Consider the following 13,217-nt stretch of genomic DNA (forward strand, 5'->3'; position numbering starts at 1 on the left):
AAATATTTATTGGTTTTGAATATTTATATTTAGGTCGAAAACATATCGACTAAATGGTGATTTCTTAGAAATTTGAATAACTTCAAATTATTTCATTTTTGTAAGCATTAATTCCTAGATATTTTTTTACGACAAAATAGTGTGGTGTGATACTGATCTGAATTTTGTTTTGAAAAAGTCCAAAAACTGTATGAATGAATATTTTAAATCAAGTGTAAAAGTAGTTAAACTAAACACTAATAATTGAGAAAGCTTACATAAAGCTGAGATACATTTAATCTATTCATGGATTATTCTCACCAATTTTGGTGAACGTTTAAGAACCTGTTAGAATACTTGCAATTGATCACGAAAAACTGAAAGTTTATTGTAGCTGCTGAACAGTTTACGAAAATAGAATTTAACTGTTATAAAAGGCATGTAAGTTTTTAGTAGTGCAAAAAAAAATAATTATGTTCTCATTAGGAGATTTGGATAAATCTATCAATCATATTAAATAATTTTATAATATTTAATTTCTTTTTGCTTTCGTTTTGCTTAACCTAGCTCAAATTGTTCAATCGACTGTAGAAATAGCACAAAGAGAACATCAAAATGAATTCGAATTAGGCTTAGTGAAACTGAAGCTGACAGAATTTAAATCTTATAGAATTTTTTACTATGATTGATGCATGCATGTAAATTATGTTATGAGAACATAATTGTATTTATTACGAAACCTGAAAACATATTCCTTTTGCAACAGTACTGCTCTGCTTCTGTGCACGCAGCCTTCTTGACGTCAACAAACTTACAACTTCTTGAAGTCGACATTTAACAACCTACTTTTGCCACCAGAAGGGGATTAGATAAAAATTGGTTTAAGCATTACCATTTCCTGGTGTTTAAATTTAAGTACTTCCATTAAAGTGTATATGAATTTTTATTTGGTTCTGAGTTCTAATCAAGTATTCGTTTATACAATTTCGAATATGGAATTACATCGCAGTTACTGTGTACTGATAATGTTAAGTGAGAATTGAATTCAAAAGATATGGATAAACAATCACTCCAAACAAATCAAATCAAAGCAAAAACCTGATGCAAAGATTTCGCAAGTTTTTTTTTTATTGGATTACGAATCCATTCAGTTTCATGAAAAACATTCGGTAAAATAGTATTTCAAATAAAATCAAAATTGTGTTTTTATTCGTACATTTTTTTCCCTTTTTACAAAGTATTGAAAAAATTTCTACATTTTTTTTCCATTTGCCGTTACAACAACACCGCAATGTCAAAAGCAGAAAATGTTTTGCAAGTCTACGAATAACTTAAGGAAAATAAAAGCTTTTTCTGTTTTCTTCAATGAATCAAAAAAAAATGTTAAGTGTGTCATGAATCCAGTTCAGATTTATTTTTTTTATCCCACTGTAAATATTAAGTGGGTCTTGTACGAGAAAAAAATACAAAAATAATAATAATAAATAAATAAATAAATCAAATGAAGGCTATAACGTCTTACAAAATTTTACGTGTTTTTGATTTATGAGTCGATTAAGCTTCATACAAAATATTCAACAAGATAATGTTTCAAATAAAATTGATACTGCAGTTTATATTCAAATATCGTTTTTCCTTTTTTCTCTCTTTTTTCACAAAGTATTAAAAAAATCCTCACTTTTTTCCATTTTCCAGTTACAACAACACCGCAATGTTTTTGTTTATTCCGAAATATATGACTTATTCTCTTTTTTTTCTTGCCCAAATCCCTAAAGCAACTTAACCGAAAGAGAGCTGTACATCGGCAAAAGGATAAATCCTCTTTCCATTCTTTCCTCGCTAGGAATGTTTTCTTTTTTTCTTTTTCTTCTTTCGGGGGCATTCTTCGAAGAAATAGTGTGGCCTCTGGGAGAAGGGATGATGGAACGAAAGAATAAAAGAAAAAAAGGGAAATGAAATGAAATAAAAACAGTTCTTCCAGTCCTTTTCTATTTGCTACAGGATTGAGAGAACGTGTGGAAGAGGCCAGGGTTCGATGGAATAAAAAAGTTCTTTTGATCAATGGTTCGAATAGTAGAGGCTCTTAACTTCGTTTTTCTGGAGCATTTTTTCCTCTTATTTTTATTCTCGACTATTGTGAGGTATTAAAACGTATATTGAATTGTTTTGGAGAGTTTTGAGTTGAAAGTAGCACTCGAATAGATTTTGGCGCGAGAATTGGCGACAGTAGAAGTAAGAATGTCATCAAATGTTGATGGATTTTATGTGCCTAGTTAAATTCCACATTTGTCTGTTGATCCGTGTAAACAATTGAGTTTTCTCTAGAAAATTTAGTTTCTTTTTAAATCTTCACACTTTAGGAAATAAAATTACGCCAATGGAAATAAAATATTTATGCATGGCAATGAATTGTTGGTGAACTATTTATATTGGACATAGCTTAAAACTAAAACACTTAGAATAACTTTTGATCAGGCCGGGATAGCCTGATTGGTAGGTCACTGGGCCTATGTCCAAGAGGTCTTGGGTTCGATCCCAGCAGGCCGAAGACTCCCCGTGTAGTAAATGGTGACTGATGGACGTTAAATCTATCGAGTCACAAAGTCCTCCATGTCCCCATAACAAATCAAGACCTCTGGAGGTACTGATACAGGAGTTTCCTTGTTTTCCGGCCCCAACATTGTAAACCCAACATTGGGTCGGCTGTTCAACGACGGTTATAAAATAAAATATAAAATAAAATAGCTTTTGATCAAATGGTTTTAAAGGGTGACCTCAATTATGTAAATGATAACTTTAAGGTACAAAATCGGTCACAAAAGCTAACTTTCTCTGAATAAACATGCTTTTTCTTATGACGAATATGAATTTATTATATGAATAAACATGTTTTTTTTGACGAGCATGAATTTCTTATATGAATAAACATGTTTTTTCATGACGAATATGAATTTTTTAGCTTCTAAATATGGAGACAAAACGCAATCTGAGAAATATCATCCCTATAGTTTAGTCAAGAAAGTGGTCCGAAATTTAGTCGAATTTTATTTATACAGTCGTCCCACATTTTTAAAAGAATCAAAAAATTTTACTCTCAATTATAAAGTTCGTTTTTCTTAGAATTCTTAAGATATTTTAATACAAAGTATAAAATTTTCATTGATCATTTTTTATTATTTTTATTATTTTACTTGATAAAAGTCGGAAAAATTTTGAATTGCTCGATATGTTAATTTTTACAGCATCTTAAAAAATAAAGTTTTGAATGGAAAAATAGAAAATTTGAATGTAATTGGACTAATAGTTTCCGAGAAATCGAATTTTAAACAATTCGTATGTATAAAATTGTACTTATCAGAAACTGTCCGTCTGATTTCATTCCAATTTATTTTTCAAAAATTGCATTCTTTAAAATACATAGATTACAGCTTTTGTATAACTTTTTGCCAATCATTATACTCGGTGAAGAGGAATTCATAATTGTGTGCAAAAACCTTTTAAATTCGATAAAAAAAAGTTTACGAGATGTGGTTAAATACGTAAAAACAAAAAGTGACATTAGAGGTTCAAACTTTGGACTGCTTTCTTGATAAAACTATCGAGATCGTATTATCCAGATTGCGGCTGCTCCTACTTATATTTTGAGGGTAAAGAAACCAAATTCATCAAAAAAGATATTTTTATTCAAGGAATGTGCTGTGGGCAAAAGAAAAAATTCAATCCTTGAATAACTTTTGATCTAATGATCGGATCTTCACGTTCTAGGACTCAATCTTATTGGTTCGAAAGAGTGACCTCAAATATGCTAATTGATTAGTACGGGCGATATTTTAAATCACGAAATCAGACAAAAAACATACTCTCTCTCTAAATGAAAATACATTTTTTTCGATGGATTCCCTTAGGAAAATTTGCCATAGGTTTGCCATAAAAAATGCCATAGGATATTCCTATGGGGTTTTGCCATAGGCAAAACCCCATAGGAAAATTCTATGGCATTTTTTTGAATGGCAAAATTTTGCCATAGGCAAAACCCCATAGGAATATCCTATGGCATTTTTTTGTATGGCAAANAGGGATGATGGAACGAAAGAATAAAAGAAAAAAAGGGAAATGAAATGAAATAAAAACAGTTCTTCCAGTCCTTTTCTATTTGCTACAGGATTGAGAGAACGTGTGGAAGAGGCCAGGGTTCGATGGAATAAAAAAGTTCTTTTGATCAATGGTTCGAATAGTAGAGGCTCTTAACTTCGTTTTTCTGGAGCATTTTTTCCTCTTATTTTTATTCTCGACTATTGTGAGGTATTAAAACGTATATTGAATTGTTTTGGAGAGTTTTGAGTTGAAAGTAGACACTCGAATAGATTTTGGCGCGAGAATTGGCGATAGTAGAAGCAAGAATGTCATCAAATGTTGATGGATTTTATGTGCCTAGTTAAATTCTACATTTATCTGTTGATCCGTGCAAACAATTAAGTTTTCTCCAGAAAATTTAGTTTCTTTTTAAATCTTCACAATTTAGAAAATAAAATTACGCCACTGGAAATAAAATACTTATACATGGCAATAAATTGTTGGTGAACTATTTATATTGGACATATCTTAAAACGTGCGCCTATGAAAATGTATAGTGATAATAAAATAGAACACTTAGAATAACTTTTGATCAAATGGGTTTTATAGGGTGAAGTCAAATATGCAGACGATACTTTAAGTTATAAAATCAGTCACAAAAGCTAACTTTCTCTGAATAAACATGTTTTTTTTATGACGAATATGAATTTATTATATGAATAAACAATTTTTTTACGTTTTACAATAGAATGTAATTTTATGAGATAAAATGAAAAATTCCAGCTAAATTGATCAAATAGTTCATGAGAAATTTAAATTTAAATCTGCGACCCTTTCACGGATTTTATAATTGTATGCGAAAATTGCTCACTTAAGTTTAAAAGTATTCAAGATATGGCGAAATACGAAAAAAGTAAAATTCAAGGGTCTGAAGTTTGGACCTCTCTCCTAGCCAAGGGACCATATTTCCCAGATCGCAGGCAGCCACTATATTTTGGGATCAGATATTTCATTCTGTCAAAAAAAGGTATGTTTACTGTGGGAAAGTGAGTTTTTGTGTCGGGTTTCATAACGTAAAATATCGTCTGCCCAAATTAATTAGCATATTTGAGATCATCACTTTAAACCATTAAGATTAAGACCTAGAACGAAAAAATCCGATTATTAGATCTTGTTCTAAGTGGTCCGTTTTTAATTTTCTGTATTGTTCGTTTTGAAATGGCAATTCCACCTATTGAAGATCTATTTCCTTTATTGAATAGGTAATGATCATTATCATTGAATAATGATAGGCATTTTATATTTTTTCTTAATTCATAATAAGTTTTAAATTAGATTACGTTGCACTCCCTGTTTTATAAATCCATAACTCTCATCCAACAATTTTTCTAAAAAGTGCACCCGTAACTTATTTTTTTTTCGTTCGTTAAGGGGCACGACGAATTCGTTATTTATATGCTTTTTAAACTTCAGATCTAAAGCCATAGTAATCTGTTGTTAAACGTCTGCAAAAATATTACATTATTCGGAAATATGTACAGTTCGCCAAGAAATAACGGACCACCCATAACGGACCGTAATAGTTGATCTAATAATTGAGTGAATAACCTCAAATATGTTAATAAATTTTTGATTTAAGGTAGTCATATATATAGAAAATTATAGTATAGTCGTAAATGAATTTAAAGAAGTCTTACTGTTAAAATTTGATTTCTCAGAAACTATTCAACCTATGTCATTCAAATTTTGTATTTTGCAATGTAAAAATACATATTTTAAAATGATTCAAAAAATTGCATACCTTACAATTCAAAAGCTTTGCTGACTATTACTTAATAAAATAATAAAGATAAATAAAAAAAAAATTTACTAAAATGTATTTTTCCGTGGAATCATCTTTGAATTAAAGAATATTGTATCTGTGTTCAGAAAATATTTTAAATTAGCTTAAAAAGTTCTCGATATATGACAAAAAACGTAAAAGTAAAATTAACATTTAAGGGTCCAGACTTTGGATCGCTCTGCTGACCAAACTATGTAGACTATATTTCCTAGATTACGGCTACTCCCTATATCATCGGGGTTCGAAATCCGAATCGGTTAAAAAAAGGGCATGTTTATTTAGAAAAAGTACGTTTTTGCGTCTGATTTTGTAACTTAAAATATTGTTTGCACTATTAATCAGCACATTTGAGGTCACCTCCACAAACCATTAAGATTGAGTCCTAGAACGTGAAGGTCCGATCATTAAATCAAAAGTTATACAGGAAGGTCCGTTTTTTTGGAGTTCAGTAAAAAGAGTAACTTTTGATTTACAGATCAGATTTTCACGCACTAGGACTCAATCTTAAAGGTTCACGATAGTGGTTTAAGATATTCTTATTGATAACAGTAGACATTAGTATAATTTACGAAATAAGACAATACAGTTCAGTTTCTCCGAATAAAATGTGTTTTTTTTCAATGGATTTGAATCCTTACACTCAAAATATGTGGAGAAGACGCAATGTGGAAAATATGGTTACATTGGTTAGAAAAAACGGTTCAAAGTTTGGACTTCTCAGCGCTAATTTTTATTTATGAGTATTTCGCCATATCTCGATATATCTTTAGGTGAATTGAAAAGTTTTTGGATACAATTATAAAATTCATATATCCGAAGATTAGTCCGTGCAAAAAATAATTTAAATAACTATTTATTATTTTTTTGTTGTTGATAATAATCGAATATATAAATAGACTTTCAAAATCAAACTTTGCAATTTGAACGGAATCAGTCGAATACTTAATACTTATTGTCGAATGCATAGTTAACGAGTTAGTTATCATCGAATACTTAGTTGCGTCAATTAGTTAGTTAGTAGAATACTTATTTAGTACTCTTTAGAAATCAAATTTTAACTACACGACTTTTTTAAGTATTTGATTTTTCAAAACTATTGCGTTCATCTCGCATATTTTGAGGTAAGGAATCTAAATCTCTTGGAAAAAGTGTATGTTAATTCAGTGAATGTGTCTAATTTAGTAACTTAAAACATCGTTGGCATGAATTAATTATCATATATGGATCAGGTCCTTGAACCAGTAAGATTGAGTCCTATAGTACGGGAAAATCTGATCATTAAATCAAAATTATTCATGGTGTTCATTTCTCGTTTTTGCGTACTGTACAGGATTAAGAAAGATAGGTTGATCGTTATCGAAGCTTTAATATAATGTATTTTTCTAATACTGTATACTACCGTACAAATTAAAAAACAACGTAAGTGATAAGTTCCGAAAAGTGATAAGTTTCCGCTTTGATAATAAGCGTAAGGGATAAGTTTCCACTTTGTAACTACTTTCCTTCCACTGCTAATGCTATGAACGCTAAAGCAGAATTTTTAAAACTAATAAAACAAAATTTATTAATATTAAAGAAATATTTTTTGTTTTATAATAATATGAAAATGCCAGATATATAAAGTCTCAATTTTGAAATTTGGTCACGTTGATTTTTTTATTGCGCAAACTATCTTCAAAGTGTATTGCATCCATGATTCAAATACTTTCATTAACATTGGAAAATAAAGATATTTATTTAAAATATTTATTTTTTTAAACGCAATATTTAATAGCAGAAAATGGTTGTGCCGAAACTCCAAGCTACAAGACGAAAAAAAACCAAGACATATTAAATTACGCATACTTCTTCTTTTATATAAAACAAATTTAACATACAAAACGGTACTAAAATAGGCACCATAAAAAAAGATAATAAAAAATATGGAAAGCAACATTACACCAGGGTTGTTCTTTAAGAGAAAAAATAAGATTTGGGGTCCCCTCAGCTTTATATTTCTTCCATAAAGCTACCAGAAAATCCATTCAAGAGGAAACGCAACAGAAATCTCTGACAATAAAAGATTCGGGATTGTCGGAAAAAAAAGGAAAGAAAAAAATACGTACGGTCCAGCGGCTTCTAATATGCTAAGGTGGAAAAAATATATGACAACTCCTGACGAATTTCTGGAGCTATGTTTCTATGGAGCTATGTTTTTTGTTATTCAAGGCATTCTATTTTTGTCAGTATCGCGGTCCCTTCTGCGTTGTTGGATATGTTATCAAGGTTTGAGTTCCTCGTGCAGACGATCCTCCCCTCTCCCAGTCCTTCTTGCTTAATATGTCAGTGTCACCTGGTCTATTCGGGGGTTCTTTTATTATGTGAAGTCATAGAGAATAAAAATGCTTATAAAGAGGGATGAATATGGGGAAGATGCTATAAAAATTACCCTTTTCAATTTTAGAATAAAAATATTCTTCGTGGGGAGAATATGGAAGATAATAAATAATAAATGTATTTAGGAAATATTTGCAGCAATAAATAGCGATAGTTTTATTTGCTTTATATATTTCTGATCTCTTAAGCATATGGGAAAAGAAAATTTTATGGAAGGTTTTTGGTTCAATTTGTGAGGATTGACATTGGAGGATCAGAACAAAGAAAGAAATCGATAAAAAATATGAGAAACCATACATTTTAGTATATATAATAAAAAAATAATCTAATGGTTTGTACACATCCTAAAAATGGTCTTGGAAAAAATGTCAAAAGATTAATAGACGGAAAGCCTGGAGGATCAAGATCTAGAGGAAACTCTATTTTGCAACATTTTTTTTATTGGTCTCATTTTCTTGTAGTTGAAAGTTTGTGAATAATTTCAGGTAATTGTTCAATTTTCTCTTTCCATACAGCGGAAAACCTTGAACTAGATGTAAAGAAAAAAATTCCAAAGCATCTTAAATCACTCAAAATTACCAATGATAAAAAAACTACAACTGAAAAGAAGGATCCAAAATCTTAAACTCTACAAGACAGCAATTCCAGGACGATGAGGATGCCTTATGGATAAACTTATTGCATATTAAAAGTTTCAAAAATTAAATATAAAATTCAACACCACAATTTTTTAAATTTTATTAACTACATTACATTAATTAATAATACATGGTCCCAAAACCGAGTAAATTTCTGTTCACACGTTGGCAATGAAAACCCAAAACGAATTGAGCTTTAACTTGGGCAGAAATGAAAAATTAGGTACCAAAACAAACTGTGCTATATTTTCATTTCAATTCCGTTTATTAATTTATGCAGGTTACCTAATAGTTGAGAGAGATATTTCAGTTTTAATGAGGCTTAATAGTTTACGAAGAGAGGCATTTTGATGAATAAGTAGAACATAATCAACCAAATTGACAAACCTTTGTGCTACTTATGTTGAATACCGTATTCAGCCTAAATTTGTGTTTCAAACCTGGAACATTACTATTTTACTTCTTTTGTTACTACATTGTAAGACATTTTAGTGTATCTTTAGACAAAAAATGGTGGGAATTCTTTTGCACCAAATTGATGATCATACTTAATTCTTGGTTCATGGTAGTTCTTGGTTTAATGAAACACCAAAAATGTTCTTTTACACTATTTGGTGTAAAACAGCTGGCACTATTTTTGATATTCAGTAACACTGAAATTTCTAGCTACAGTGAGATATGATACACCTAAGAGTGAATAAAAAGTTATTTTCAGGATACAATATAAAGAAGAATCATTAATTTCGGATGCATACAAATACTAATTCTTAAAATAAAATTATTTTGTCCATCAAACATGCACAAATTACATAAAGTATATTATTTTGAATTCAAACTAGGCTTAGTAGAACAGATGCTGATAGAAGTGAAATCTAAGAAAAATATTTAATGCAATTGACCGATACTTAAAAGCTAAAATATAATTATTCTTATTACATAACTAAAAACATCTTGCATCTGTAGATGTTTGGTAGCATTGAAGATAACAATAAATTCAAGACATCTCGTACTCGGCTGTAAGCAATCTACTGGTGATATCCAAAATATGCCAAAATTAGTGTTTTCGGTAAAGAAGATAATTCACAAATAATTTTATGCCTGGAATATGGTTCAGGATTGCTATTCAGATTTGAATACTATCCCTTAAAGTGCATATCAATATTAAAATTGGTGTAAACTCAAAATGTTTCATAACACAATTGTTTGGAGACTCTACCCAAGCAGTTTTTACGGTGCATGTCTTTTCACACACTTTTTCGCATTTATGATTAAATAAAAAAAATTAAATCTGTCTAATCTGATTTCCAAATACAGGAATTTATAATTATGAATTATATGCTGTATATTTTTGTAAATTGTTTATAAAACAGTACTATCACTCATACAGCGACAAACTTGAATGAATATGAATCAGTATCCTATGAGCAAGTGAAGCAGTTGGAAATAAACAGAGAAAGCAGGCGCGAGGGATAACGAGCACGTAGCGAACTGGAGAAGGGATTCCTCATTAAATGAAAATTGGGTTTCTAACAAACATAAGATGTTTAAGCTGTAAAAGATGTTTCTGAAAGGGCAAAATTTCAGGACTGATCATATGACCCTATGAACGACTATTTATGTGTCACAAAATAGAAAAAAAGATAAATAAAACCTATCAAAATTCGATCTACATTACTTCATTACAAGTAATATTTCTCTTTGTAGGATGAGCAATTACCAATCACTAATGTTCACCCTGTATGAAAATAAACAAATGTGTTTTTTCACATTAACAGTATCTAAATATTATTTCGTAAAAATCAAAGATATTATGTTAGATTTATTTAATAGCTTTTTTTTTTACTATTACAGACAACAAATGCCGACGAGCTTGGATGGCCAAATAACAATGGAAAAAACTCCAAGTTACTTCATCACTAGAGAAGTTCCTCATCGTCTTCATCGCATGTCGCCATTGGTGAAGCTCATTGTTGTGGTCAGAGACCCAGTCACGAGAGCAATCTCGGACTACACCCAAACAGCCAGCAAGAGAGGCTTGGGCACCAGTCCATCCTTCGACAAAATGACGTTTCGAAACTCCACCACCGGATTGGTGGACACGTCCTGGAGTGCCATCAGGATCGGTGTGTACTCCAGGTTTCTGGAATGGTGGATAAAATTCTTCCACTTGAGACAAATCCACTTTGTAAGTGGAGAGAATCTCATCAAGGACCCTGCAGGTGAAATGGCCCTTGTCCAGGACTTCCTTGGTCTGAAGAGGATTATAACCGACAAGCACTTCTATTTTAACGAGACCAAAGGATTCCCTTGTCTTAAAAAGTCCGAAGGCAACGGGAATCCACACTGCCTGGGCAAGACCAAGGGCAGAACTCACCCCGATATTACTCCATCCACTATAACGAGGTTAAGGGACTTTTATAGGCCCTTCAACCTCAAATTTTATCAGATGGTGGGCAGGGACTTCGGATGGCTATGACAGGAAGGGTAATTGAAGGAAAAGGCCCTTCCACAAATCATATCAGGCAATGAAAATTGTGTTAGTGCTCTCTTCTACAAGCTTTTCGAAATCCTGAAGGAATGTTCGAAATTCGTTCTATATCGTCCGGTAACTCAATATATGTTTCTGAGCTTGTTCCATTTGAGTGTGTTTCATGATATTGTCTTCAAGGGGAAGACGTTCGCCAAACGTTCCGTTCCGTAATGGAATGGGAATTGAATTAAGAAAAGAACTTTGTATTTGATTTCCTCTTTATAAATAATTGTGATATATTTTTTTAGATTATCTATTTTATAAAAATTCATTCCAATTGAAGTTTAAAGAGAGACAAATTCCAAAACATATTGAAAGCAATTGTTATAAAAGGTGAAATTTTGTAATGCTTCTGAAATCAATATTATATTATTCATTGAAAGTGCTTTTAGGAAATTTAAAGATATTACTTTAAAACTTCTATCTTATTTTTGAAATATTTTTACAATTAATTAATACTTAATTTCGGTGTCTCATCTGAGGTCGAGGTTTTTCCTAATTGAATAAAATTATTATAATTATAAACATATTGTTGCAAAAATAAATAATGCATTTGCAACTAAAAGTAGATTGAAATTGGCTTTCTTTTATCTGAAAATAGCAAAAAATAATTAATTTGTTCGAGAAAACTATTTTTCGAGAAATATTTTTTTTTTCTATAATAAATTAAATGAAAAATCTAAACAGCTTTAATGATAGAAATTACAACCTTTGTCCACAAATTGTGCTACAGCATTACATTTATATTTAACTCTTTCTTTTTAATAAAACAACTACAACTTTTTCTTGTAGATCTGTGTTTTTATGTAGTTTATTCAAAACTTTGCTTTTTTTTCATTTTTATTGTATTTTTCTAACAATGTGTTTACGAAACCTATAAAATTGAATATTTCTTAATTTACGACGAATTTTTTTAAAATCATATACGTTTTTTAACCGTTATTTACGTAAACTGTCTAATTTAACAATAAAAACTATTATACTTTTTTATTTCAATTTTTATAATCTGTGCAAATATTTTTCAATATTTGTGCAAATTTGTTTTCAATCTATGTTTATTAATTTACTATTGCATTGTTAACAAACTGTAAGATATTTTGTTTAAAAGTAAAGAACATTCTATATCAAACAATTTGTAATATACTTTTATGATTTCTGCTGACGCACAAAAATATATTTTAAATATTTTAAGCAATTTTTTAGTAAAAATATACGTCGTCGTTGTATTAGATTTATTTTCATGCTCAGCAAGCATTTGTGCTGATTCAAAATTTGTATGACACATGATTATTCTGATGCCATGTTTTTACAAAAAATCAATTTGTATAAATATTTGTAAATAAAGTGTATATTCATTATTATACTATCAACTTGTTTGTTTATTTATTCGAAACCTATTGCCTCACTATTTATTGCATGCTTAAACGATCTGCTTAGTAAAAATACTAGCATATTTTTCGATAGTTTTTACGTGTTTTAGCAGCGATTTTCCATTTTCATTTGAATCTACAGAATTTTCAGAAATCACCAGAAAATTGTTAAAATGAATGACATTTTTAAAAAAAATATGTGCTTATTGATCCCGCACTGTCCTTTTCCCTTTTATTCATTAAATTTTTCGTTGCACTTACATTTACAGACTAATTGAGTACTTTTAAATTTTATGTGAGTTTCCACATTGCCAAAACAAAGTGCGTTAATCAAAATATCTTATAGTAAAATTCGTTTCGAAAACGACATTTCTTCTTCCTTCAGTATGGACCAAAACTGTCCCAAC

At 30.2% G+C, this 13,217-nt stretch overlaps 1 protein-coding gene across 1 annotated transcript in view; it reads left to right on the forward strand.

Moving 5' to 3' along the window:
* LOC107436279 (Heparan sulfate 3-O sulfotransferase-B) overlaps positions 1-12,810 on the forward strand; it is a 31,794-nt gene extending 18,984 nt beyond the window's left edge. Inside the window, exon 2 of the mRNA XM_016047921.3 lies at positions 10,762-12,810. Within this exon, the coding sequence (XP_015903407.1) occupies positions 10,762-11,386 (625 nt within the window). The 3' untranslated portion in view covers positions 11,387-12,810. The remainder of the gene's footprint in view (positions 1-10,761) is intronic.
* The last annotated feature ends 407 nt before the right edge of the window (positions 12,811-13,217 follow it).

This window comes from Parasteatoda tepidariorum, chromosome 2, assembly GCF_043381705.1.
Source record: "Parasteatoda tepidariorum isolate YZ-2023 chromosome 2, CAS_Ptep_4.0, whole genome shotgun sequence".
In the NCBI taxonomy this organism is placed as follows: domain Eukaryota; kingdom Metazoa; phylum Arthropoda; class Arachnida; order Araneae; family Theridiidae; genus Parasteatoda; species Parasteatoda tepidariorum.